General features: G+C 52.4%; 1 protein-coding gene across 1 annotated transcript; it reads left to right on the top strand.

Annotated features, from left to right (window-relative positions):
- Positions 1 to 1,409: 1,409 nt before the first annotated feature.
- On the top strand, positions 1,410 to 22,774 carry SLC5A5 (solute carrier family 5 member 5). Its single transcript, XM_033199977.1, has 15 exons — positions 1,410 to 2,112; positions 3,270 to 3,335; positions 3,624 to 3,675; positions 3,802 to 3,869; positions 5,467 to 5,621; positions 7,219 to 7,359; positions 7,459 to 7,588; positions 10,023 to 10,111; positions 11,127 to 11,239; positions 11,316 to 11,386; positions 12,636 to 12,722; positions 12,807 to 13,003; positions 16,972 to 17,096; positions 19,532 to 19,647; positions 22,352 to 22,774. The coding sequence occupies exons 1-15, from the start codon at positions 1,756 to 1,758 to the stop codon at positions 22,514 to 22,516; spliced, it is 1,932 nt and encodes a 643-aa protein (XP_033055868.1). The 5' UTR covers positions 1,410 to 1,755; the 3' UTR covers positions 22,517 to 22,774.
- The last annotated feature ends 306 nt before the right edge of the window (positions 22,775 to 23,080 follow it).

Genomic DNA, 23,080 nt, shown 5'->3' with positions numbered 1-23,080 from the left:
GCTGGAGTGCTGTGCAGTTCTCGACCACAGCTCATTGCAGCCTCGACCTCCCACGCTCAAACGATCCTCCCACCTCAGCCTCCTGAGTAGCTGGGATTACAGGCACGTGCCACCACGCCTTGCTAATTTTTGTATTTTTCATACAGACAGGGTCTCACTATGTTGCTCAGGGTAGTCTCGAACTCTGGGACTCAAATGATCCTCCTACTTCAGCCTTCCAAAGTGCTGGGATTACAGACATAAGCCATCATGCCCCGCCTCTGGTGCTGTTTCATTCAACCCCCAGGATTTCAGATTCCACCAGCTTATGGAGAAGGGAACCAAGTTTGAGATGCGTGGTCACCCAGAAAGTTGGAGGCTGAGCTGAGACTTGAACCCAGAGACCAGAACCTCCAGAGGTCAAAGTTCTCCTGGGTCCCCCAGAAAAGGGCCCTGAGATGACAGCTCCTTGGTCCTCATGGTAGCATGACCCCCCTCAGTAGACTTTCTCCCACACCCAACCTCGGTTTCCTCATCTATATGACAGGGACGAGACAGATCCTACCTCCCTGGTGGTCATGGTCTCCGCTTATTCAGGTTCATAACCTTAACCCCCCACCACCACCACCAACTCAGTGATCCATTTATGCCTGGCACAGGGCCAACTCTCAGTGCATATCTGCAAAGGAACCAGTGAATGAATGAATGAAGCGGTAAATGAATAAAGAAATAAATGAATGAGGCACTTATCATGTACCAGGCTTTTGTTACCAGGTCCCATTTATTCCTCTGAGGCAGGGTCTATTTTATCCTTGTTTACAGATGGGGAAACTGAGGCCCAGGGAGGCGCAAAGTCTTCCCCAAGTGTGTACCCACTCAGGACTTGAGCTCTGAATGTCTCCCACCCAGCTTAGCCCAAGAGAGGGGTTCAGTGGTGCCCACCCCCTAAGGCTCCAGAGAAAGGGGGTAGGCCAGTTCAGGATTGGTAAAGCCGGGTAAGTTTTCTTTACGGGTCCCCCGAAATCCTGAAAGTGAACCCCAGTCCTGCATGAAAGTGAGCTCCCCATAGCTCAAGGTATTCAAGCACAATGCAGCTTTGAGTGCTGAAGCAGTCTGTGTGGCTTTGGATAAGTGACATGCCCTCTCTGAGCCTGAATTTCCCCACCTGTCAACAGCAGTGACAGCTGTGATCAGGGGATCACAGTGCATGGGGATGGCTGGGTGCATGGGGATGGGGAGGCATTTGGGAGCCCTCCCTGGATACCACCACCTGCAGCCAACCAGGTAGCCTGTCCCGGCCTGTCTGTCCCAGTCCAGGGCGGAAAGGGTGCGGGTCCTGCCCGCCCCTAGGTCTGGAGGCGGAGTCGCGGCGACCTGGGAGCCCAATAAATCTGCAGTCCACAATCACGAGCTGCTCCCTAAGCCCCAAGGCGACCTCCAGCTGTCAGCGCTGAGCACAGCACCCAGGGTGAGGGACAGACAGCCGGCTGCATGGGACAGCGGAACCCAGAGTGAGAGGCGAGGTGGCCAGACAGACAGCAGGGGCAGAGACAGAGAGCGGGGATAGGGAGGCCGACACGGACATCGACAACCCATAGATTTTAACCCAGGGAGCCCCGGCCCCTCTCGCCGCTTCCCACCCCAGACGGAGCGGGGACAGGCTGCCGAGCATCCTCCTACCCGTCCGCCCGGTCCTGCCTCCTCGGCTCGTGCCAGCTTCCCCGGCTTGAACACACAGGGCGTCCGAGGACGCGCTGGGCCTCCGCACCCACCCTCATGAAGGCCGTGGAGACCGGGGAACGGCCCACCTTCGGAGCCTGGGACTATGGGGTCTTTGCCCTCATGCTCCTGGTGTCCACTGGCATTGGGCTATGGGTTGGGCTGGCTCGGGGCGGGCAGCGCAGCGCTGAGGACTTCTTCACCGGGGGCCGGCGCCTGGCGGCCCTGCCCGTGGGCCTGTCGTTGTCCGCCAGCTTCATGTCGGCGGTGCAGGTGCTGGGCGTGCCGTCGGAGGCCTATCGCTACGGCCTCAAGTTCCTCTGGATGTGCCTAGGCCAGCTTCTGAACTCGGTCCTCACCGCCCTGCTCTTCATGCCCGTCTTCTACCGCCTGGGCCTCACCAGCACCTACGAGGTACCGGACAGAGGCCCAGGGGCAGGACCCGCCCCACTGGCAGTGCTGGGACCCGGTGCGGGGGAGGCGCTGGGGCTTTGAGCCGCTGTGCAGGAGGAAGCGAATGGCACCTCGGTGCTTAACGGAAGGGGCCCCTAGGCAGACACGTGGGGAGGTTTCTAGGAAGAGGCCCCAGGCGCCCGGAGAGGGGCAGGAGGGAGGAAGAGAGAGCCTGGCGTCCTGCTTCTTCGGTGGAAGCGCGCGAGGGGCGGGGCCCGGCTCCACCAGGTGTGTACTCATGTGTGGACACACACCTGCCTCCCACCTGCCCGGGCGTGGAGACCGACGTGTGCGCGATGGAGGGGACTGCTGACGGCTCTGGGGTTCGAAACCCGGCTTTACTGCTTTCTTCTATCTTGGGCAAGGGGCGTGCCTCTGTTTGGGTTTCCCAGCTGTCAAATGGGTGAATTACAGGACCTCCCTTCAGGGGAGAGGGTAAAGCGATTAAAATCGTGACCCGGGCCGGGCGCGGTGGCTCACGCCTGTAATCCCAGCACTTTGGGAGGCCGAAGTGGGTGGATCACGAGGTCAGGAGTTCAAGACCAGCCTGGCTAACATGGTGAAACCCCGTCTCTACTAAAAATACAAAAATTAGCCGGGCATGGTTGCGCGCGCCTGTAATCCCAGCTACCCAGGAGGCTGGGGAAGGAGAATTGCTTGAACCTGGGAGGTGGAGGTTGCAGTGAGCCGAGATCGTGCCACTGCACCCCAGCCTGGGCGACAGTGCGAGACTCTGTCTCGAAAAAAAAAAAAATCGTGACAGGTGTATCCTAGGCGGCCAACACCATTGGCCCCGGGCGCTGTCTACACTGTGCGCTTGCGGGCCACGTCGGTGTCCGCTGAGCGGTGGCTGTTCCAGGAGCCCGCGCCCGTCAGGCGCAAGTGGGAGGACGCGTGCACACGTATGGACCAGTCCTCCAGGTCCACGGGGTACGCACAGGCACGGGATGGCACTTGTAAACGGGTGTGTGCGTGCGACGGGGCCCCCACATGCAAGAATCTGGCGAGCGCGGTTGGCTTCCGGAGGGAGGGACCCACCTAGAGAGCAGGCGAGGGACCCCAGAGGCCTCAGCTCCCGGGTAGGGACTGTCCAGGTGACCTCGAGTCCCTCCTTGCAGTATCTGGAGATGCGCTTCAGCCGCGCGGTGCGGCTCTGCGGGACGTTGCAGTACATTGTAGCCACGGTAAGTGGCCTCGGCCCCGCCCTCCGCGCAGGGTCCAGCGAGCGGCAGCCTTCACTAGCCCCGCCTCAACCATTCAAGACCCCACGCAGACCCCGCCCCACGCTCCCGTTCTCACTCCGCCCCCACCAGTCCCCTCCCATACCACACCCAGCCTGACCCCGCCTCCACTCTGCGAGACCCGGCCTATCTGCCCCGCCCATATGCTGGGACCACCCTTCTCCCTCCTCTCCCCATCCCCAACTAGCCCAGATGCCCTCTCAGTTCACCCGCTCCACACTCTGTCTACAGACGCTGTACACTGGCATCGTGATCTACGCACCAGCCCTCATCCTGAACCAAGGTGTGACTCTGGGAGATCGGGGGAGGGTGTCTGGGAGGAGAAAGGGAGGGAGAGGAGGACCCAAGACGCTGGGAACTAAGTTTGCGCCCCGTCCAGAGGCCTAACAGGGGACCTCTTTTTGCATAGTGACCGGGCTGGACATCTGGGCGTCGCTCCTGTCCACCGGAATTATCTGCACCTTCTACACGGCTGTGGTGAGTAGCCCTGGGAACCCACTCCATACGGGGGATCGGGCCCACTGTGTCACTTGTGGGGAGACTCTGGGCTTGCCCTTTTCTCCCGAGGAAGCCTCTGCCCCAGCTGGGACCCGGTGTCCTCATCTTTATAGTGAAAGGTGAGCTGAAAAGCTTATTGATGAGAATCTAGAGGTAGAGTAGCTTCAGGCGTGGCTGGATCCAGGCACTCTGACCTCGTCCTCTGGGTCCCTCTCCCAGGCCCCATCAGCTCCAGGCTTTCACCTCTTCTGGCTTCCCATCCAGCAGGAAGTGAGCTCCTGCTTCATCCTGGGGCTGGCCGAGGTCCCAGGGAGGGTTAACTTTGGCTGGCTCAGGTCTGACTTTGATAGTGATATTATCATTATAGTGATAATAATAGTAATGGTGGCAGGGCACAATGGCTCACGTCTGTAATCCCAGCACTTTGGGAGGCAGAGGCAGGACGATCACCTGAGGTCAGGAGTTCAAGACCAGCCTGGCCAACACAGTGAAACCCCATGTAGTAGTATTTCTACTAAAAATACAAAAATTAGCTGGGCACAGTGGCACATGCCTGTAATCCTAGCCTCTCAGAAGGCTGAGACAGGAAAATCCCTTGAACCCGGGAGGCGGAGGTTGCAGTGCCGCAGAGATTGCGCCATTGTGCTCCAGCCTGGGCAACAGAGCGAGACTCCGTCTCAAAAATGTAAAATAATAATAATAGTAATGGCAGCAGTCACTCACTGACACTCGTATATGTCATGTCATGTTCCAAATCTTTTCACTTATTAACTTGATTAATTCCACTGAGCACAGTGGCTCATACCTGTAATCCCAGCACTTTGAGAGGCCAAGGTGGGAGGATCACTTGAAGCCAGGGGTTCGAGACCAGCTTAGGCAACATAGTGAGACCCCCCCCCATCTCTACATAAAAATTTTTTTAAATTAATCGGGCATGTGGTGGTACCTACTGTAGTTCCAGCTACTCCGCAGGCTGAGGCAGGAGGATCACTTGAGCCTAAGAGTTTCAGGCTGCAGTGAGCTATGATCACACCACTGCACTCCAGCCTGGGCAATAGAGAGAAACCCTTTCTTTAAAAATAAAATAACTGGCCGGGCGCGGTGGCTCAAGCCTGTAATCCCAGCACTTTGGGAGGCCGAGACGGGCGGATCACGAGGTCAGGAGATCGAGACCATCCTGGCTAACACGGTGAAACCCCGTCTCTACTAAAAAATACAAAAATCTAGCCGGGCAAGATGGTGGGCGCCTGTAGTCCCAGCTACTCGGGAGGCTGAGGCAGGAGAATGGTGTAAACCCAGGAGGCGGAGCTTGCAGTGAGCTGAGATCCGGCCACTGCACTCCAGCCCGGGCAACAGAGCGAGACTCCGTCTCAAAAAAAAATAAAAATAAAAATAACTTACTTAATTCTTACAACAACACAGTAAGAAGGTATTATTATTAATCCCACTTTAGAGATGAGGAAACTGAGGCATAGAAGGGCATCAGTCCCAGGCACCACTGAAGGCCAGGTAGGGTTAGCCATGGCCAGGTCCCCCATCTAACCGCCCCTCTCCCTCTCTCTGTCCCATGCTGCAGGGCGGCATGAAGGCTGTGGTCTGGACTGATGTGTTCCAGGTCGTGGTGATGCTAAGTGGTTTCTGGGTTGTCCTGGCCCGCGGTGTCATGCTTGTGGGTGGGACCCGCCAGGTGCTTACCCTGGCCCAGAACCACTCCCGGATCAACATGATGGAGTGAGTGAAGATGCAGAGGATACTGCAGCAGGATGGGGCTGGGACCAGTGTGGTGGCTCGTGCTTGTAATCCCAGCACTTTGGGAGGCCGAGGTGGGCAAATCACTTGAGCTCAGGAGTTCGAGACCAGCCTGGGCAACGTGGTGAAACCCCATCTCTACAAAAATACAAAAATTAGCTGGGCGTGGTGGTGTACACCTGTGATCCCAGGTAGTCGGGAGGCTGAGGCTGGAGGGTTGCTTGAGCCCAGTAGGCCAAGGCTGCCACGAGCTGAGATCATACTACCACATTCCAGCCTGGGTGACAGAGCTAGACTCTGTCTCAAAAAAAAAAAAAAATGTGGGGGGGCGGCTGGGCGCGGTGGCTCACGCCTGTAATCCCAGCACTTTGGGAGGCCAAGGTGGGGGGATCACCTGAGGTCAGGAGTTTGAGACCAGCATGACCGACATGGAGAAACCCCGTCCCTACTAAAAAATACAAAATTAAGCTGGGCGCGGTGGCTCACATCTGTAATCCCAGCACTTTGGAAGGCCAAGGTGGGCAGATCCCGAGGTCAAAAGATCGAGACCATCCTGGCCAACCTGGTGAAACTCCATTTCTACTAAAAATACAAAAATTAGCTGGGCATGATGGTGGGCGCCTGTAATCCCAGCTACTTGGGAGGCTGAGGCAGGAGAATTGCTTAAACCTGGGAGGTGGAGGTTGCAGTGAGCCGAGATGGCGCCACTGCACTCTAGCCAGCCTGGTAACAGAGAGAGACTCGGTCTCAAAAAAAAAAAAAAAAAAAAAAAAAAAAAAAAAAAAAAAAACATTAGCAGGGCATGGTGGTGCATGCCTGTAATTCCAGCTGCTTGGGAGGCTGAGGCAGGAGAATCACTTGAACCCAGGAGGTGGAGGTTGCGGTGAGCTGAGATCATGCCATTGCACTCTAGCCTGGGCGACAAGAGTGAAACTCCATCTTAAAAAAAAAAAAAGAGAGAGAGAGAATGCAGCTGGGCTCCCTTTGTGCCGTGGGATGGTAGAAATCAGTCAATGCCTCCTGCTCCAGGAGGCCCTCGCTGCTGTCTGCTCCTCCCCTCAGACCAGACTAGGGGCTAAAGCAGCTCTGAACTCTCAGCTGGGCAAAGAAAAAATGGTTTTTGAGTGCATAGATAGATGACTCAGTAAACAAATACATGAATTTTCAATCTGGCAAATGCCTATGCATACGTCAAACCCACTCCATTTATTTTTTTTTTATTTTTAATTTAATTAATTAATTTTTTTGTTGTTTTGAGACGGAGTCTTGCTCCGTCACCCAGGCTGGAGTGCAATGGCACGATCTCAGCTCACTGCAACCTCCACCTCCTGGGTTGAAGTGATTCTCCTGCCTCAGCCTCCCAAGTAGCTAGGATTACAGGCACCCGCCATTATACTCAGGTGATCCATCCGCCTTGGCCTCCCAAAGTGCTGGGATTACAGGCATGAGCCACCACGCCCGGCCAACAAAACCCACTACAAGTATCCCCTATAAGGTCCAGAAGTGCTGTCTGGGGCCCTTGGGAAGGTGAAGTCAGCGTGACATCTCCACGTGGCTAACTTGCCCTGTCCCCACCCAGCTATAACCCTGACCCGAGGAGCCGCTATACATTCTGGACTTTCATCGTGGGTGGCACGTTGGTGTGGCTCTCCATGTATGGCGTGAACCAGGCGCAGGTACAGCGCTACGTGGCTTGTCGCACAGAGAAGCAGGCCAAGCTGTGAGTGTTTGAGGGAACAAAGTGGGGGTTTCTGGGACACGCTGTCCCCTCCACCAGCCTGAGGCTGTCCCCTAAGCCTTAGGCCACCTCTTCCCCCAGGGCCCTGCTCATCAACCAGGTGGGCCTGTTCCTGATCGTGTCCAGCGCTGCCTGCTGTGGCATCGTCATGTTTGTGTTCTACATTGACTGTGACCCTCTCCTACTGGGGCGCATCTCTGCCCCAGACCAGGTGAGTCCCACCCAGGCTCCTGGTTGGCTCTGCACTCCCTCACTACCTTGGTGGGATTGAGGTCAAAGAGCATTTCTAGCAGAGTGAATGGCCGTGCAAAGGCCAAGAAGCAGGAAAGAGCTCAGAGGAGGCCAGGCGCAGCGGCTCACGCCTGTAATCCCAGCATTTTGGGAGGCCGAGGCAGGTGGATCACCTGAGGTCAGGAGTTTGAGACCAGTCTGGCCAACATGATAAAACCCCATCTCTATTAAAAATATAAAAATTAGCTGGGCATGGTGGCTCAAGCCTGTAGTCCCAGCTACTCAGGAGGCTGAGGCAGAAGAATCCCTTGAACTCAGGAGGCGGGGGTTGCAATGAGGGGAGATCGCACCACTACACTCCAGTTTGGGTGACAGAGTGAGACTCTGTCTCAAAAAAAAAAAAAAGCTCAGAGGAGGATCTGTGAGGAGTGGGGAAGGTGAGTCTGGGAGGCAATGGACCACCCTTAGTGGGTGTGAGCAGGAGAGGGCCACATTCAGATCCAGGGTTTCAGAGAGTTCCAAAGATCCCCTGGGAGATGCTCAGGAGGAGATGAAACTGTGATGCAGGTTGGGCATGGTGGCTCACACCTGTAATCCTAGCACTTTTGGAGGCCAAGACAGGCAGATCACTTGAGGTTAGGAGTCTGAAACCAACCTGGCCAACATGGTGAAACCCCCTCTCCACTAATACAAAAATTAACCAGACCTGGTGACGCATGCCTGTAATCCCAGCTACTTGGGAGTCTGAGGCAGGAGAATCGCTTGAACCCAGGAGGTGGAGGTTGCAGTGAGCCGAGATCACACCATTGCACTCCAGCCTGGGTGACAGAGAGAGACTCCATCTCAAAAAACAACAACAACAAAAAAATCAAGGTCGGGTGCGGTGGCTCACGCCTGTAATCTCAGCACTTTGGGAGGCTGAGGCAGGGGGATCACCTGAGGTCGGGAGTTGGAGACCAGCCTGACCAACATGGAAAAACCCTGTCCCTATTGAAAAATACAAAATTAGCAGGGAGTGGTGGTGCACGCCTGTAATCCCGGCTACTCAGAAGGCTGAGGCAGTAGAATCACTTGAGCCTGGGAGGCGGAGGTAGCGGTGAGCCAAGATGGCGCCATTGCACTCCAGCCTGGGCAACAAGAAAGAAACTCCTTCTCAAACAAAAAACAAAACAAAACAAAACAAACTCACAAAAACAAAAACTGTGATCCAGCAGGAACGAATCATGTTGGTTATAATAATAAGAATGGCCAGCTCTGGTCTCCCATGTCCCAAGTGTCTACTCTGTGCCTCTTGCTGTGTTCCCTTCACCAGCAGTTCGTTTCCTATCTAATCTTTCTTCTGAGAAAGGCAGGGCGGTCACGGCTCCCACTTTACAGGTGAGGAAACTGAGGCTCGGGGGGGAAGGAACTGCCTGAGGTCAATGGGCAAGTCGGTGGGGGAGGTGCCAGGACCCATGCCTAGGTCACACCCCAAGTAGAGTTTTGACCATGGGGTTCAGAGTTAGCAGAGGGTACTGGGGACCACCCCATCTGCAGTCCTCCCTGGAGATCAGATCCAGGACTGCTGGACCGTGTAACTTCAGGGAGGGACTGTGCCTCTCTGCCTCACAGTCTTCATCAGTAAAACAGGGATGACACAGGTCCCTGCTTCACAGGGATCCCAGGGCTCAGCACACAGTGGGGCTCAGGGACAATTCTCAGGTTCATGCAGTTGCTCAACAAACACACATTACAGCCTGAGGAACATAGGAAGACCTCATCTTTAAACATTTTTTTTTTTTTTTTGAGAGTCTGGCTCTGTTGTGCAGGCTGAAGTGCAGTGTCATGATCTCCGCCAACCTCTGCCTCTCGGATTCAGGCGATTTTCCTGCCTCAGTCTCCCAAGTAGCTGGGACTACAGGTGTGAACCACCACACCCAGCTCCACTACACCCAGCTAATTTCTGTGTTTTGGGTAGAGATGAGGTTTCACCATGTTGGCCAGGCTGGTCTTGAACTCTTGAGCTCAAGTGATCCACCCGCCTCAGCCTCCCAAAGTGTTGGGATTATAGGCGTGAGCCACCATGCCCAGCCAGACCCCTATCTTTACACAAAAACTAAAAAAAAATTAGCCAGGCATGGTGGCGCACACCTGTGGTCTCAGCTACTCGGTGGCTGAGGCGGGAGGATCGCTTGAGCCCAGAAGTTCTAGGCTGCAGTGAGCCACAATCGTGGTACTGCACTCTAGCCTGGGCGACAGAGCAAGATCTCGTCTCAAAACAAAACAAAAACCACAAAGAAAAACTAAATGCATATTAAATGCTGACTGTGAACCCCGTCTGTCCTGGGTGCTGGGGACGTGCGGCATCAGGACAGACAGAAGCCCCTGCCCTCGGGGTGCTGCTGTCTGGGAGACTGACCGCCAGTTCTCCCCAGTACATGCCTCTGCTGGTGCTGGACATCTTCGAAGATCTGCCTGGAGTCCCTGGGCTCTTCCTGGCCTGTGCTTATAGTGGCACCCTCAGGTGAGCACCCCCGCTTGTTCATGGAGCGTTATTTCAGCCCCTGGGAGCCTCCTCATCCCGACCTGCCATCCCCCTGGGGCATGGAATGTTCTGGACCTGTCCATCATTCCCAGTTCCTGCTTGATCCCTAGAAGACAGCTCAGGGAGGCGCTGGCAGAGAGCATGCCCTGGACACAGGGACCCCAACTGCAGGGGTTTACCTTCTTATCACCTGTCATGGCCACACCTGACTCTCCTCTCTTCTTCTTCCTTCTTTCCTTCCTTCCTCCCCCAGACAAATATTTATTGAACATCTACCATGTGGCAAGCACTGTTGTTCTTTTTTTTTTTTTTTTTTTTTTCCAGATGGAGTCTTGGTCTGTTACCTAGACTGGAGTGCAGTGGCCCGATCTTGGCTCACTGCAAACTCTGCCTTCTGGGTTCAAGCGATTCTCCTGCCTCAGCCTCCCAAGTAGCTGGGATTACAGGTGCACGCCACCATGGCCGGCTAATTTTTGTATTTTTAGTAGAGACGGGGTTTCGCCATTTTGGCCAGGCTGGTCTCGAACTCCTGACCTCAGGTGATCCGCATCCCTCGGCCTCCCAAAGTGCTGGAATTGCAAGCGTGAGCCACCATGCCCAGCCCAGGTACTGTTGTTCTAAACCCTGGGGCACAGCCATGACCAAGCAGTCCCCTACTCCTGCCCTCCAAGGCCACACACTCAGGTGGTTTACACTCTTCCGGGACTTCTGGTCACATGCTCTCACTGTCCCTTTTGCAAATCTCCCACATGTGACTGCTGTCCCTCTGGAACCAGAACCTGCCTGTCTCCCACCTGCCCTTGGTCACAGGTGTCCTTGCTCCTGTGGGGATGTCTCAGGTCTTCGGGGAGGGGAGGGGTGGATATCTCCTTCACTTTTGCAGGACTGGGTTACCCCCACCTCTGCCCTCAGGCTGGGTGAGGTCTGGCAGGTCAGATGGTGTGGATGATCTCTCCATATGGCCTGAGGACCCCCCACCGCCTTCCTCACACAGCACAGCATCCACCAGCATCAATGCCATGGCCGCAGTCACTGTAGAAGACCTCATTAAACCTCGGCTGCAGAATCTGGCACCCAGGAAACTCGTGATTATCTCCAAGGGGCTCTGTGAGTTTCAGGGAGACCTGGGTGGGAGGCCAGGGCAGTCCCCCCCCATTGACCATGCCACCTCCGTTCACTACAGCACTCATCTACGGATCGGCCTGTCTCACTGTGGCAGCTCTGTCCTCACTGCTTGGAGGAGGTGTCCTCCAGGTGAGACCCCACCTGCCCCCTGCCCTGGTCTCCTTGAAAGGTGGAGGCATCTTTCCCATTGAACTGAGGCTCAGAGAGGTCACATGTGTCTGTGGCAGAACTCCTTTTTTTTTTTTTTTAGGTGGAGTCTCGCTCTGTTGCCCCGGCTGAAGTGCAGTGGCGCCATCTTGGCTCACCGCAAGCTCCGCCTCCTGGGTTTATGCCATTCTCCTGCCTTAGCCTCCCGAGTAGCTGGGACTACAGGCGCCCACCACCACGCCAGCATTTTTTTGTATTTTTAGTAGAGACGGGGTTTCACTGTGTTAGCCAGGATGATCTCGATCTCCCAAAGTGCTGGGATTACAGGTGTGAGCCACCATGACTGGTCTGGCTAATTTTTTTTTTTTTTTTTTGAGATGGAGTTTCATTTTTGTTGCCCAGGCTGGAGTACAATGGCACAATCTCGGCTCACTACAACCTCCACCTCCCGGATTCAAGCAACTCTCCTGCCTCAGCCTCCCTAGTAGCTGGGATTACAGGCTTGCACCACCACGCCCGGCTATTTTGTATTTTTAGTAGAGATGGGGCTTCTCCATGTTGGTCAGGCTGGTCTTGAGCTCCCTACCTGAGGTGATCTGCCCGCCTCGGCCTCCGGAAGTGCTGGGATTACAAGCGTGAGCCACTGCGCCCAGTCTGGCTTGGCTAATTTTAAAACTTTTTTTTAGAGACAGGGTCTCGCTTCGTGCCTAGGCTGATCTTGAACTCCTGGCCTCAAGCAACGACCCGCCTCACCCTTCCAAGTCGCTGAGATTAAGAACTAGGTTCTATTTGATGCCAGAGGCCATCAGGGGACTTTTTTACAGCTGGCTGGCTTGAGGTGGAGGAATTGGGAAGTGGGGGGTGGCGACCTGGAGGCACAAAGGGTCTCCCTACGGAGGTTGCAATGAGCCGAGATTGTGCCACTGCACTCCAACCTGGGCAGCAAAGTGAGACTCTGTCTAAAAAACAGAAAGAAGAAGAAAGGGCCTCCCTGGCTTGAGGGTGGGACTGCCACCCTCAGGAGAAAATCAGTATCTTTGCCTCCAACCTAGGGGAGAGAGGCAGGAACGGGGGGGGGGGGGGTCCTCTTCCCTTTAGGGAAACTGAGACACAGAGGAGTTCTTGAGACCCACAGCGGCGTTCCTGAGGTCTCGCTTTCCCAGCGGGTAAACTGAGGTCCGGAGGGGTGGGAGAGCTCCGCCTTCAGCCCCACTTCCACCTACTCTCCCAGGGCTCCTTCACAGTCATGGGAGTCATCAGCGGCCCCCTCCTTGGAGCCTTCATCTTAGGAATGTTCCTGCCAGCCTGCAACACCCCGGTGAGTGGGGGCCGTGGCGAGGGGCGGGGCCGTGGCGGGGCCAGACAGGCCCCCCCCCTTCCCTGACGCCAGCTCTGCCCCCAGGGAGTCCTCTCGGGACTGGGCGCGGGCTTGGCGCTGTCGTTGTGGGTGGCCTTGGGCGCCACACTGTACCCACCCAGCGAGCAGACCATGAGGGTCCTGCCGTCGTCGGCTGCCCGCTGCGTGGCTCTCTCAGTCAACGCCTCTGGCCTGCTGGACATGGCTCTCCTCCCTGCTAACGACTCCAGCAGGGCCCCCAGGTGAGCCGACTTGGGGTGGGAGGGACCCGATCCTGGGATGGTGTGATCTTGAAGGGAAACTTGCTTGCCCTGAACTCTAGGTAAGAAGCCTGATTAGTAAAATGCATTCCTGGTGGAGGGAACCGTAGGTGCAAAGGCCCTGAGGCCACAATCAGGCTAGTCCCAGTCCATCTGCACTGAGGTTAGGGTGCAATGGGAGGAGAGATGGGTGGGAGATATGGTGCAGCCAGAGGAAGCTAGTACTTTTTTTGTTTTGTTTTTCTGAGACAGAGTCTCACTCTGTTGTCCAGGCTGGAATGCAGTGGTGCAGTCTCAGCTCACTGCAGCTTCAAACTCTCAGGCTAAAGCAATCCTCCCAGCTTGAGGGAGGCCCAGAATTTGGTTTGATTCTAATTTTTATTGAGATAAATTAGCCATATAAAAGTGGCATTTAGGCCAGGTGGGTGCAGTGGCTCACACCTGTAATCCCAGCACTTTGGGAGGCCGAGGCAGGTGGATCACCTGAGGTCAGGAGTTCAAGACCAGCTTGATCAACATGGGAAAACCCTGTACTAAAAATACAAAACTTAGCCAATCATGGTGGCAGGCACCTGTAATCCCAGCTACTCGGAGGCTGAGGCAGGAGAATTGCTTGAACCCAGGAGGTGGAGGTTGCAGTGAGCTGAGATCGCACCACTGCATTCCAGCCTGGGCAACAAAAATGAAACTCCATCTCAGATAAATAAATAAATAAAAGTGGCATTTAGTATATTTGTGCAACCATCACCACTATCTAACTCAAGAACGTTTTCTTTTTTTTTTTCTAATTTTGTATTTTTAGTAGAGATGGGATTTCACCATATTACCCAGGCTGGTCTCAAACTCCTGACCTCAGGTGATCCCCCCACCTCAGCCTCCCAAAGTGCTGGGATTACAGGTGTGAGCCACCGTGCCTGGCCCCCAAAACATTTTCTTTTCTTTTCTTTCTTTCTTTTTTTTTTTTGAGACAGGGTCTTGCTCTGTTGCCCAGGCTGCAGTCCAGTGGCACGATCATAGCTCACTGCTGCCTCAAACTTCTGGCTCAAGGAATCTCCCTACCTCAGCCCCCCTAGTTGCTGGGACCACAGGCGCACACCATCATGTCCTACTAGTTTTTATTTTTATTTTTTGTAGAGACAGGATCTGACTATGTTGCCCAGGCTGGTCTGGAATTCCTGGGCTCAAGTGATCAGCCACCTAACCCTGGCAAAGTGCTGGGATTACAGGTGTGAGCACCCAGCCAACCAAGAACATTTTCTGTTTTGTTTCTTTTTTTTTTTTTTTTTGTTTTTGGGTGGGTTTTTTTGCTTTTTGGTTTTTTGGAGAGGGTCTCACTCTAACACCCAGGCTGGAGTGCAATGGCACAATCACAGCTCACTGCACCTTTGACCTCCAGACTCCAATGATCCTCCGGCCTCAGCCTCCCAAGTAGCTGGGACTACAGGCATGCACCACCATGCCAGGCTAAATTTTTTGTATTTTTTATAGAGATGAGTTTTTGCCATGTTGCCCAGTCTCAAACTACTGGGCTCAAGTTATCTGCCTGCCTCTGCCTCCCAAAGTGCTGGGATTACAGGTGTGAGGTACTGTGCCCGACCACAAGAACATTTTTTTATCATTCCAGAAAGAAGCCCTGTCCGCATCAGCAGTCACTTCCCACTTCCCCCGTTTCCCCAGCTCCTGGCAAGCACGAATCCACTTTCTGTTTCTATGAATTTGCCTGTTCTGGGCATTTCATGTAAATGGAATCATAAAATATGTGACCTTTTGTGTCTTGGCATAATATACATATATTTTTTGAGACAGTTTCACTTTGTCGCCCAGGCTGGAGTGCAGTGGTGTGATCTCGGCTCACTGCAACCTCCTCCCAGGTTCAAGCAATTCTCCTGTCTTGGCCTCCTGAGTAGCTGGGGTCACAGGTGTATGCCACCACGCGTGGGTAATTTTTGTATTTTTAGTAGAGATGGAGTTTCACCATATTGATCAGGCTGGTCTTGAACTCCTGACCTCAGGAGATCCACACAGCTTGACCTTCCAAAGTGCTGGGATTACAGCAGAGTACAGTGGAGCCACTGCACTCCAGTCTGGGTAAGAGAGTTGAGACTCCACCAAAAACAAACAAACAAGCAAACAAAAAAACCCAAAAACATTTGTGAACAAGTTTTGGTATGGACATATGTTTTAATTTCTCTCGGTATATACCTATGAGTGGAATTGCTGGGTCATATTATAATTCTTTATTTAACTTTTTTTTTTTTTTTTGAGATAGAGTCTTGCTCTGTCACCCAGGCTGGAGTGCAGTGGTGTGATCTTGGCTCACTGCAACCTCCGCCTCCTGGGTTCAAGTGATTCTCCTGCTTCAGCCTCCCAAGTAGCTGGGATTACAGGTGTGCACCACCACACCTGGCTAATTTTTATATTTTTAGTAGAGAAGTGGTTTCACCATGTTGGTCAGGGTGGTCTCAAACCCCTGACCTCAGATGATCCGCCTGCCTCGGCCTCCCAGAGTGTTAGGATTACAGGCCTGAGCCACCACGCCCGGCCTATGTTTAACTTTTTGAGGAACTACCAGACTGTTTTCCACAGCGGCCACATCATTTTACATTCCCACCAGCAACATATGAAGATTCTAACTTCTCCACGTCCTCGCCAATACTCATTATTCTCCATCCTAGTGGGTGTGAAGTGATACCTCACTGTGGTTTTGATTTGCATTTCCCTGATGAATAACGATGTTGAGCATCCTTTCATGTACTTATTGGCCATTTGTGTATCTTCTTTGGAGAAATGTCTATTCAAACCCTTTGCCCATCCAGCCTGGGTAACATAGAAAGACCCCCATCTCTATAAAAATAAAAATGAAAACAGCTGGGCATGGTGGTGCACACTTGTAGTCCCAGCTACTTGGGAGGTTGAGGCAAACAGGATTGCTTGAGCCTGGGAGGCCGAGGCTGTGGTAAGGCATGATCCCACCACTGCACTCCATCCTGGGCAACAGAGCAAGACCCTGTCCCAAATTAAAAAAAACAAAAACAAAAACACCCTTTGCCCATTTTTAAATTGGGTGATTTGTCTTTTTATTGTTGAGTTAGAATTTACATATTTTTATATCTTTATATATTCTGGGTACAAGCCCCTGATCAGATGTATAATTTGCATGTGATATTTTCTCCCATTCTGTAGGTTGTCTTCATTCTCTCGATGGAATCCTTTGATGCACAGAAGTTTTTAATTCTTTTTTTGGGGGGTGGGGATGGAGTCTCACTCTGTCACCCAGGCTGGAGTGCAGTGGTGTGATTTCAGCTCACTGCAAACTCCACCTCCCAGGTTCAAGGGATTCTCCCACCTCAGCCTCCTGGGTAGCTGTGACTGCAGGTGCACACCACCATGCCAGGCTAATTTTTGTGTTTTTAGTAGAGATGGGGTTTCACCAAGTTAGCCAGCCTGGTTTCAAACTCCTGACCTCAGCCTGCCTCAGCCTCCCAAAGTGCTAGGATTACAGGCATGAGCCACCATGCCTGGCCAGAAGTTTTTAATTTTTGATGAAGTCCATTTGATTTATTTTTTCTCTGGTGGCATTTGCTTTTGGTGTCATATCTAAGAAACAATTACTGTCACGAAGATTCCCACCTATATTTTCTTCTGAGAGTTTAATTTGGTTGATTTTGAGGGTGACAGGGAGCCACAGAGAGCGATGGGCAGCAGCAGGTGATCTGAGCTACATTTTAGTAATGCGCCCTCTGACTGTGTGTGGAGGATGTCTAGGGTGGGCATGGGATACCTGGAGGGAAGGAGCGTTGCCTACTGCACAGGTCTGGACAGACAGTAGTGGAGGTCTGTGCTAGGTCATGGCAGTTAGGGGAAGGAAGTAAGGAGTGAGGTGGGAACAGCTTTTGAGCACAGGCAGGGGATAAAAGAGGAGGTTCAAGTCTGTCTGTCCCAACCTGCAGCTCAGGAATGGACGCCAGCCGACCCGCCTTAGCTGACAGCTTCTATGCCATTTCCTATCTCTATTATGGTGCCCTGGGCACGCTGACCACTGTGCTGTGCGGAGCCCTCATCAGCTGCCTGACAGGTAGGTAAACAGAGCATGTGGCCTTAGAGGTCACCCCATTCATCTCTCTGCGTCAAGGCTCCACCCAGCAGGGAGGGGAGAAAGGACGCTCCCATTGGTCGAACTACCACTGCCTGTTGTACACATTTGCACATAATTATTATTATTATCATCATCATCATCATTTTTGAGATAGAGTCTCACTCTGTCACCCAGGCTGGAGTGCAGTGGTGTGATCTCAGTTCACTGCAACCACCACCTCCCAGATTCAAGCGATTCTCATGTCTCAGCCTCCCAAGTAGCTGGGATTATAAGGGTGCGCCACCATGCCTGGCTAATTTTGCATTTTTAGCAGAGATGGAGTTTCACCATGTGTTTCGAACTCGTGGGCTCCAGTGATCCACCCACCTTGGCCTTCCAAAGTTCTGGGATTACAGGTGTGAGCAATTGCACCTGGGCTGTACCTATTTTTTTAAAAGGAAAACAAAAGTTTGTGAGGAAAAAAGAAGGGTGTGTGTGTATGTGTGTGTATATATATATATATATATATACACACACACACTGTTATGTATATGTATACATAAAAGAAATTATGAATATATAAAAATTATGAATATATATACATAAAATAAAGTGTATATATATACATATATATGTTTGTGTGTGTGTGTGTGTGTGTATATATATATATATATATATATATAGTTTATTTTAAAGAGACTGGGTCGGCTGGGTGCGGTGGCTCATGCCTGTAATCCCAGCACTTTGGGAGGCTGAGGCAGGTGGATCACCTGAGGTCAGGAGTTTGAGACCAGCCCGGACAACATGGTGAAACCTTGTCTCTACCAAAAATACAAAAAAAATTAGCTGGGCGTGGTGGCAGGAGCCTGTAATCCCAGCTACCTGGGAGGCTGAAGTAAGGGAATCGCTTGATCCAGGGAGGTGGAGGTTGCAGTGAGCCAAGATTGTGTCACTGCACTCCAGCCTGGGTGAGAGAGTGAGACTCCATGAAACAAAGAAAAAGAGAGAGAGAGAGAAAGGAAGGAGAAAAGAAAGAAAGAAAAAAAAAAAGAAAAGAAAGAAAGAAAAGAGACGGGTTTCACTCTGTAACCCAGGCTGGAGTGCAGTGGCACGATCATGGCTCACTGCGACCTTGAACTCCTGAGCTGAAACAATCGTCCTACCTCATCCTCCCAAGTAGCTGATACTACAGGTGTGCGCCATCGTGCCCGGCTCACATTTACACCCTCTAAAGCTATGTCGCTTTCTTGACAACCCTGCACCTCTCAGAGCTTGCCCTATTTTGCAGAGACAGAAACTGAGGCATCGCCTGCAACTCCTCTCCCCCGTAAGATTAAGTCCTCAGTAGAGGATATGGGATGGGGCGGGTGGCGCTATCCCTGGTGCTGAAATATCTTTTAAAGCTGCCGGTGACTCTGCACTTGTTAGGGAATTCTAAATTCCACGGAAAAGTAGAAGGAGACAAAGATGGGAAAATCAGTAGTGATAACAGTACCTGCTCACACTTCTTGAGTCTCAGACTTCACATTCATCAGGCCTTTATCGAGTCCTCCTCTGTGCTGGGTGCTATTTTAGGCACTGGGGATGCAGCAGTGAATGGAACCGTGTGCTGAACCTTCCCAGCCATCCATTAACGTCTTTGTTTTGTTTTGTTTTTTGAGATGGAGTTTCACTCTGGTTGCCCAGGCTGGAGTGCAGTGGTGCGATGTTGGCTCACTGCAACCTCTGACTCCCAGTTCAAGCAATTCTCCTACCTCAGTCTCCTGAGTAGCTGGGATTACAGGCACCCACCCCCACGCCTGGCTAATTTTTGTATTTTTAGTAGAAATGGGATTTTGCCATGTTGGCCAGGCTAGTCTCGACCTCCTGACATCAAGTGATCCCCTGCCTCGGCCTTCCAAAGTGCTGGGATTACAGGCGTGAGCCACCGTACCCAACCTCCATTGATGTTTTTGTTTTGTTTTGTTTACTCGCCACCAAGCTGGAGTGCAGTGGCACAATGACGGCTCACTGCAGCCTTGACCTCTTGGGCTCAAGTGATCCTCCTGCCTCAGCCTCCCAAGTAGCTGAGACTAGAGGCACGCGCCACCATGCCTGGCTAATTTTGTAATATTTTGTAGAGATGGGGTCTCACTATGTTGCCTAGGCTGGTCTCCAACTACTGGGCAACTCCAAGCAATCCTATTGCCTTAGACTCCCACAGTGTGATTATAAGCATGAGCCACCATGCCTGGCCTCACTGATGTTTTATTACAGCCTCACTGAGTAGATGAGGAAACTGAGGCTCAGAGACTTGCCAAGGTCCCTCAGTGGGACTGGAGCCTGTTAGACTTCATAGTCCAGGGATCTTCTTTCTCTTTCCCAGGGCCTGGTCTCCAACCCCCATGACCCCTTCATTAAATACCTGGATTTCTCCATTTCTTCCCGCCTCTCAGGCCCCACCAAACGCAGCACCCTGGCCCCGGGATTGTTGTGGTGGGACCTCGCACGGCAGACAGCATCAGTGGCCCCCAAGGAAGAAGTGGCCATCCTGGATGACAGCTTGGTCAAGGTCAGTCTTAGGCTGGGTTCCCAGAGCTAGAGGCAGCCAAGTGGCTTTGGGGCATGACCATAGCTCAGGGGAGGGACATGGTACATCAGCACCTTTCTCCATCTCTTGTTATATCCAGTCAAAAGACTCTGTTGGGAGCTGATTCATCCTCAACAGTTTTTTTTATCTCCCTTCACAAGGACTGAACGGAGTTTAATACTATTCCTTTTCGTTTGTTTGTTTTTTGAGACAGAGTCTCACTCTGTTGCCCAGGCTGGAGTGCAGTGGTGCAGTCTTGACTCATTGCAACCTCCACATCCTGAGTTCAAGCGATTCTCCTACCTCAGCCTCCTGAGTAGCTGGTACTACAAGCGCATGCTACCGCACCCAGCTAATTTTTGTGTTTTTAGTAGAGACAGGGTTTCACCATGTTGCCCAGGCTGGTCTCGAACTCCTGACCTCAAATGATCCACCCACCTTGGACTCCCAAAGTGCTGGGATGACAGGCGTGAGCCACCGAGCCCAGCCTCATCTTCAAGTTGTTATTATCTCCCTTCATAAGGACTGAACAAAGTTGAATACTATTCCTTTTTGTCGTTATCTGTTCTTACAGTGACTTCCAATCTTTGGCAGGTGAAACTGGTGTGCCGTTAGGGTATTGATGTAAAGTCTCTTCTTAAAATAAAATTACTTAATTCAAAAGTGAGTCAACTTGGGGGAAAACTCTTACATAAGAAACACAACAGATGGTAGACCGATTTTGGCTAAAACCGCGTGGTTGCTTTGTGAATTCCCAGAGTTTGGAAAAGGCTGTCCCTGGGGGACCTGATCCCATGCCTACCCCTGTTTTGGAATCCCTGTTCCATTCTCTCATTTATTGAGAACCTGCTGTGTACCCAGTCCTGCTCTGGGCTATGGTTTGAGGCCCCCACCCCACCCTCATCTAGCAGGGGCAGGTGAAAACTAAAAAGAGAAACATGTAGGGTCTGTCTCAGCATGTGATAAGCATTCAAAAGATAATACAACCAGATGCTGTCAGACCGGGCACAGTAGCTCACGCCTGTAATCCAAGCACTTTGGGAGGTTGAGGTGGGAAGATTGCTTGAGGCCAGGAGTTCAAGACCAGCCTGTCGAACATGGCTAAACCCCGTCTCTACTAAAAACACAAAAATTAGCCAGGCATGGTGGCGTGTGCCTGTAATCCCAGCTACTTGGGAGGCTGAGGCAGGAGAACTGAGCACTTGAACCCGGGAGGTAGAGGTTGTAGTGAGCTGAGATCATGCCACTGCATTCCAGCCTGGGTAACAAAGCAAGACTTTGTCAAAGAAGGAAGGAAGGAAGGAACGAAGGAAGGAAGGAAGGAAGGAAGGGAAAAGAAGGAAGGAAAGGAAAGAGCCTGGTGTGGCGCCTCACCTCTGTAATCCCAGCACTTTGGGAGGCTGAGGCGGGTGGATCACCTGAGGTCAGGAGTTTGAGACCAGCCTGGCCAACATGGTGAGACCCCATCTCTACTAAAAATACAGAAAAATTAGCCGGGTATGGTGGTAGGTGCCTGTGATTCCAGCTACTCGGAAGGCTGAGGCAGGAGAATCGATTGAACCCAGCAGGCGGAGGTTGCAGTGAGCAGAGATCGTGCCATTGCACTCCAGCCTGGGCAACAAGAGCGAGACTGTCAGAAAGAAAGAAAAGATAGACAGAGAGAGAGAGAGAGAGAGAACGTAAGAGAGCAAGCAAGCAAGCAAAAAAGAAAAATATGTAGGGTCTCAGCATGATAAACATTCCAAGGATAATAAAACCGGATGCTGTGATGGGGAGCAACTTTAGCCAGGAAAGTCGGGGGTGGCCTCTTGGGAGAGATGACATTGATTGACCCTGAGTTAGGAGAAGGAACCAGCCACAAACAGGAACAGCTTTGACTGAGAAGGGGATTGGGAAGGGAGGGGTTTAGCTGAAGGGGTTTAAAACTCCCTCCAGCTGCCCTAGAGAAGTATTTATCTTTTCTTTATTCCTCTTTTCTTTTCTCTTCTTTCCTTTCTTTTTTTTCTTTCTCTTTTTCTTTTAGTTTTTGTTCTTTATTATTTATTTTTCTTTTTTTTGTTGTCTTTGTTTGTGTTTTTTTTTTCTTTTTTTGAGAGAGGGTCTCACTCTATTGCCCAAGCTGGAGTGCAGTGGCATGACCATGGCTCACTGCAGCCCCAACCTCCATAGCCTGAGAAATTCTCCTGTCTTTCAACCTCCTGAGTAGCTGGGATTACGGGTGTGCACCACCAAGTCTGGTTAATTTTTTAATTTTTGGTAGAGATGGGGTTTTGCCATGTTGGCCAGGCCGGTCTTAAACTCCTGGGTTCAAGTGATCTGCCCGCCTCGGCCTCCCAAAATGCTAGGATTACAGGGGTGAGCCACTGTGCCCGGCCAGAAATATTTATTTTTTTGAAGGTGAATGAGCAGAGAAGCAGAGAGAGGAGGGAGGAACTGTAGCAGGCATCTGAGAAAGCATTGATGGCCTGGGCTGTAGGTGACATGTGAGTGGGGAAGAGAAGCACACGGAAATTTTGGAGGCAGAGGGGGCGGGACTGGCCTGTGCACTGAACAAGGGGATACTGTGCAATTCTGTGCATGCCCCGTCCCTCCAGGTCCTCAGTGGCCCCATCTGGGAGGTGAGCTGACACGTAACAGGGTGGGGACAGGGTCTCTGATGGGGTCTCTGTACCCCATTTTTCCCCAGGGTCCTGAAGAACTCCCCGCTGGAACCAAGAAACCTCCTGGCTTCCTGCCCACCAATGAGGACCGTCTGTTTTTCCTGGGGCGGAAGGAGCTGGAGGGGCCTGGCTCCTGGACCCCCTGCGGTAGACATGATGGTGGTAGAGACCAGCGGGAGACAAACCTCTGAGGACAGAGCCAGCTGCTGACTGACACCCTGGGATGGAACCTCAGGATGGGTCAATCCCAGACCACGGGCCCACGGCCTCAGGCTGCGATTGGCTAGATTGCCTTGTATGCAAATGAGTTCAGGACTACAAGACCCTACCCCATGGGGAGGCCCTGCCTCCAGGAGGTCATTTTTTAAATCCAGCCCCTTGCTTCAACCATTCCTAGTATTAGATGCTGCAGCCCCGACGGCTCCCCCAAAATAAGGCTGGGTTTCTCTCTCTCTCTCTCTCCTTTTTTTTTTTTTTGAGATGGAGTTCTGCTCTGTCACCTAGGCTGGAGTACAGTGCTGTGATTTCGGCTCACTGCAACCTCTGTCTCCCAGGCTCAAGTGATTCTCCTGCCTCAGCCTCTTGAGTAGCTGGGATTACAGGCGCCCACCACCATACCCAGCTAACTTTTTGTATTTTTAGTAGAGATGGGGTTTCACCATATCGCCCAGGCTGGTCTCGAACTCCTGACTTCAAGTGATCCACCCGCCTTGGCCTCTCAAAGTGCTGGGATTACAGGCGTGAGCCACCATGCC

The sequence above is a fragment of the Trachypithecus francoisi genome, unplaced genomic scaffold (genome assembly GCF_009764315.1).
Source record: "Trachypithecus francoisi isolate TF-2019V2 unplaced genomic scaffold, Tfra_2.0 Lachesis_group5, whole genome shotgun sequence".
Lineage (NCBI taxonomy): Eukaryota > Metazoa > Chordata > Mammalia > Primates > Cercopithecidae > Trachypithecus > Trachypithecus francoisi.
The sequence above is the reverse complement of the archived record's forward strand: the minus strand, read 5'-3'. Positions and strand labels throughout refer to the sequence as shown.

Coding starts and splice junctions, on each gene's coding strand:
- SLC5A5 (XM_033199977.1), top strand. CDS start 1,756: ATGAAGGCCGTGGAGACCGGGGAACGGCCCACCTTCGGAGCCTGGGAC. Junction 2,113..3,269: donor GCCTCACCAGCACCTACGAG/GTACCGGACAGA, acceptor CCCTCCTTGCAG/TATCTGGAGATGCGCTTCAG. Junction 7,589..10,022: donor GCATCTCTGCCCCAGACCAG/GTGAGTCCCACC, acceptor AGTTCTCCCCAG/TACATGCCTCTGCTGGTGCT.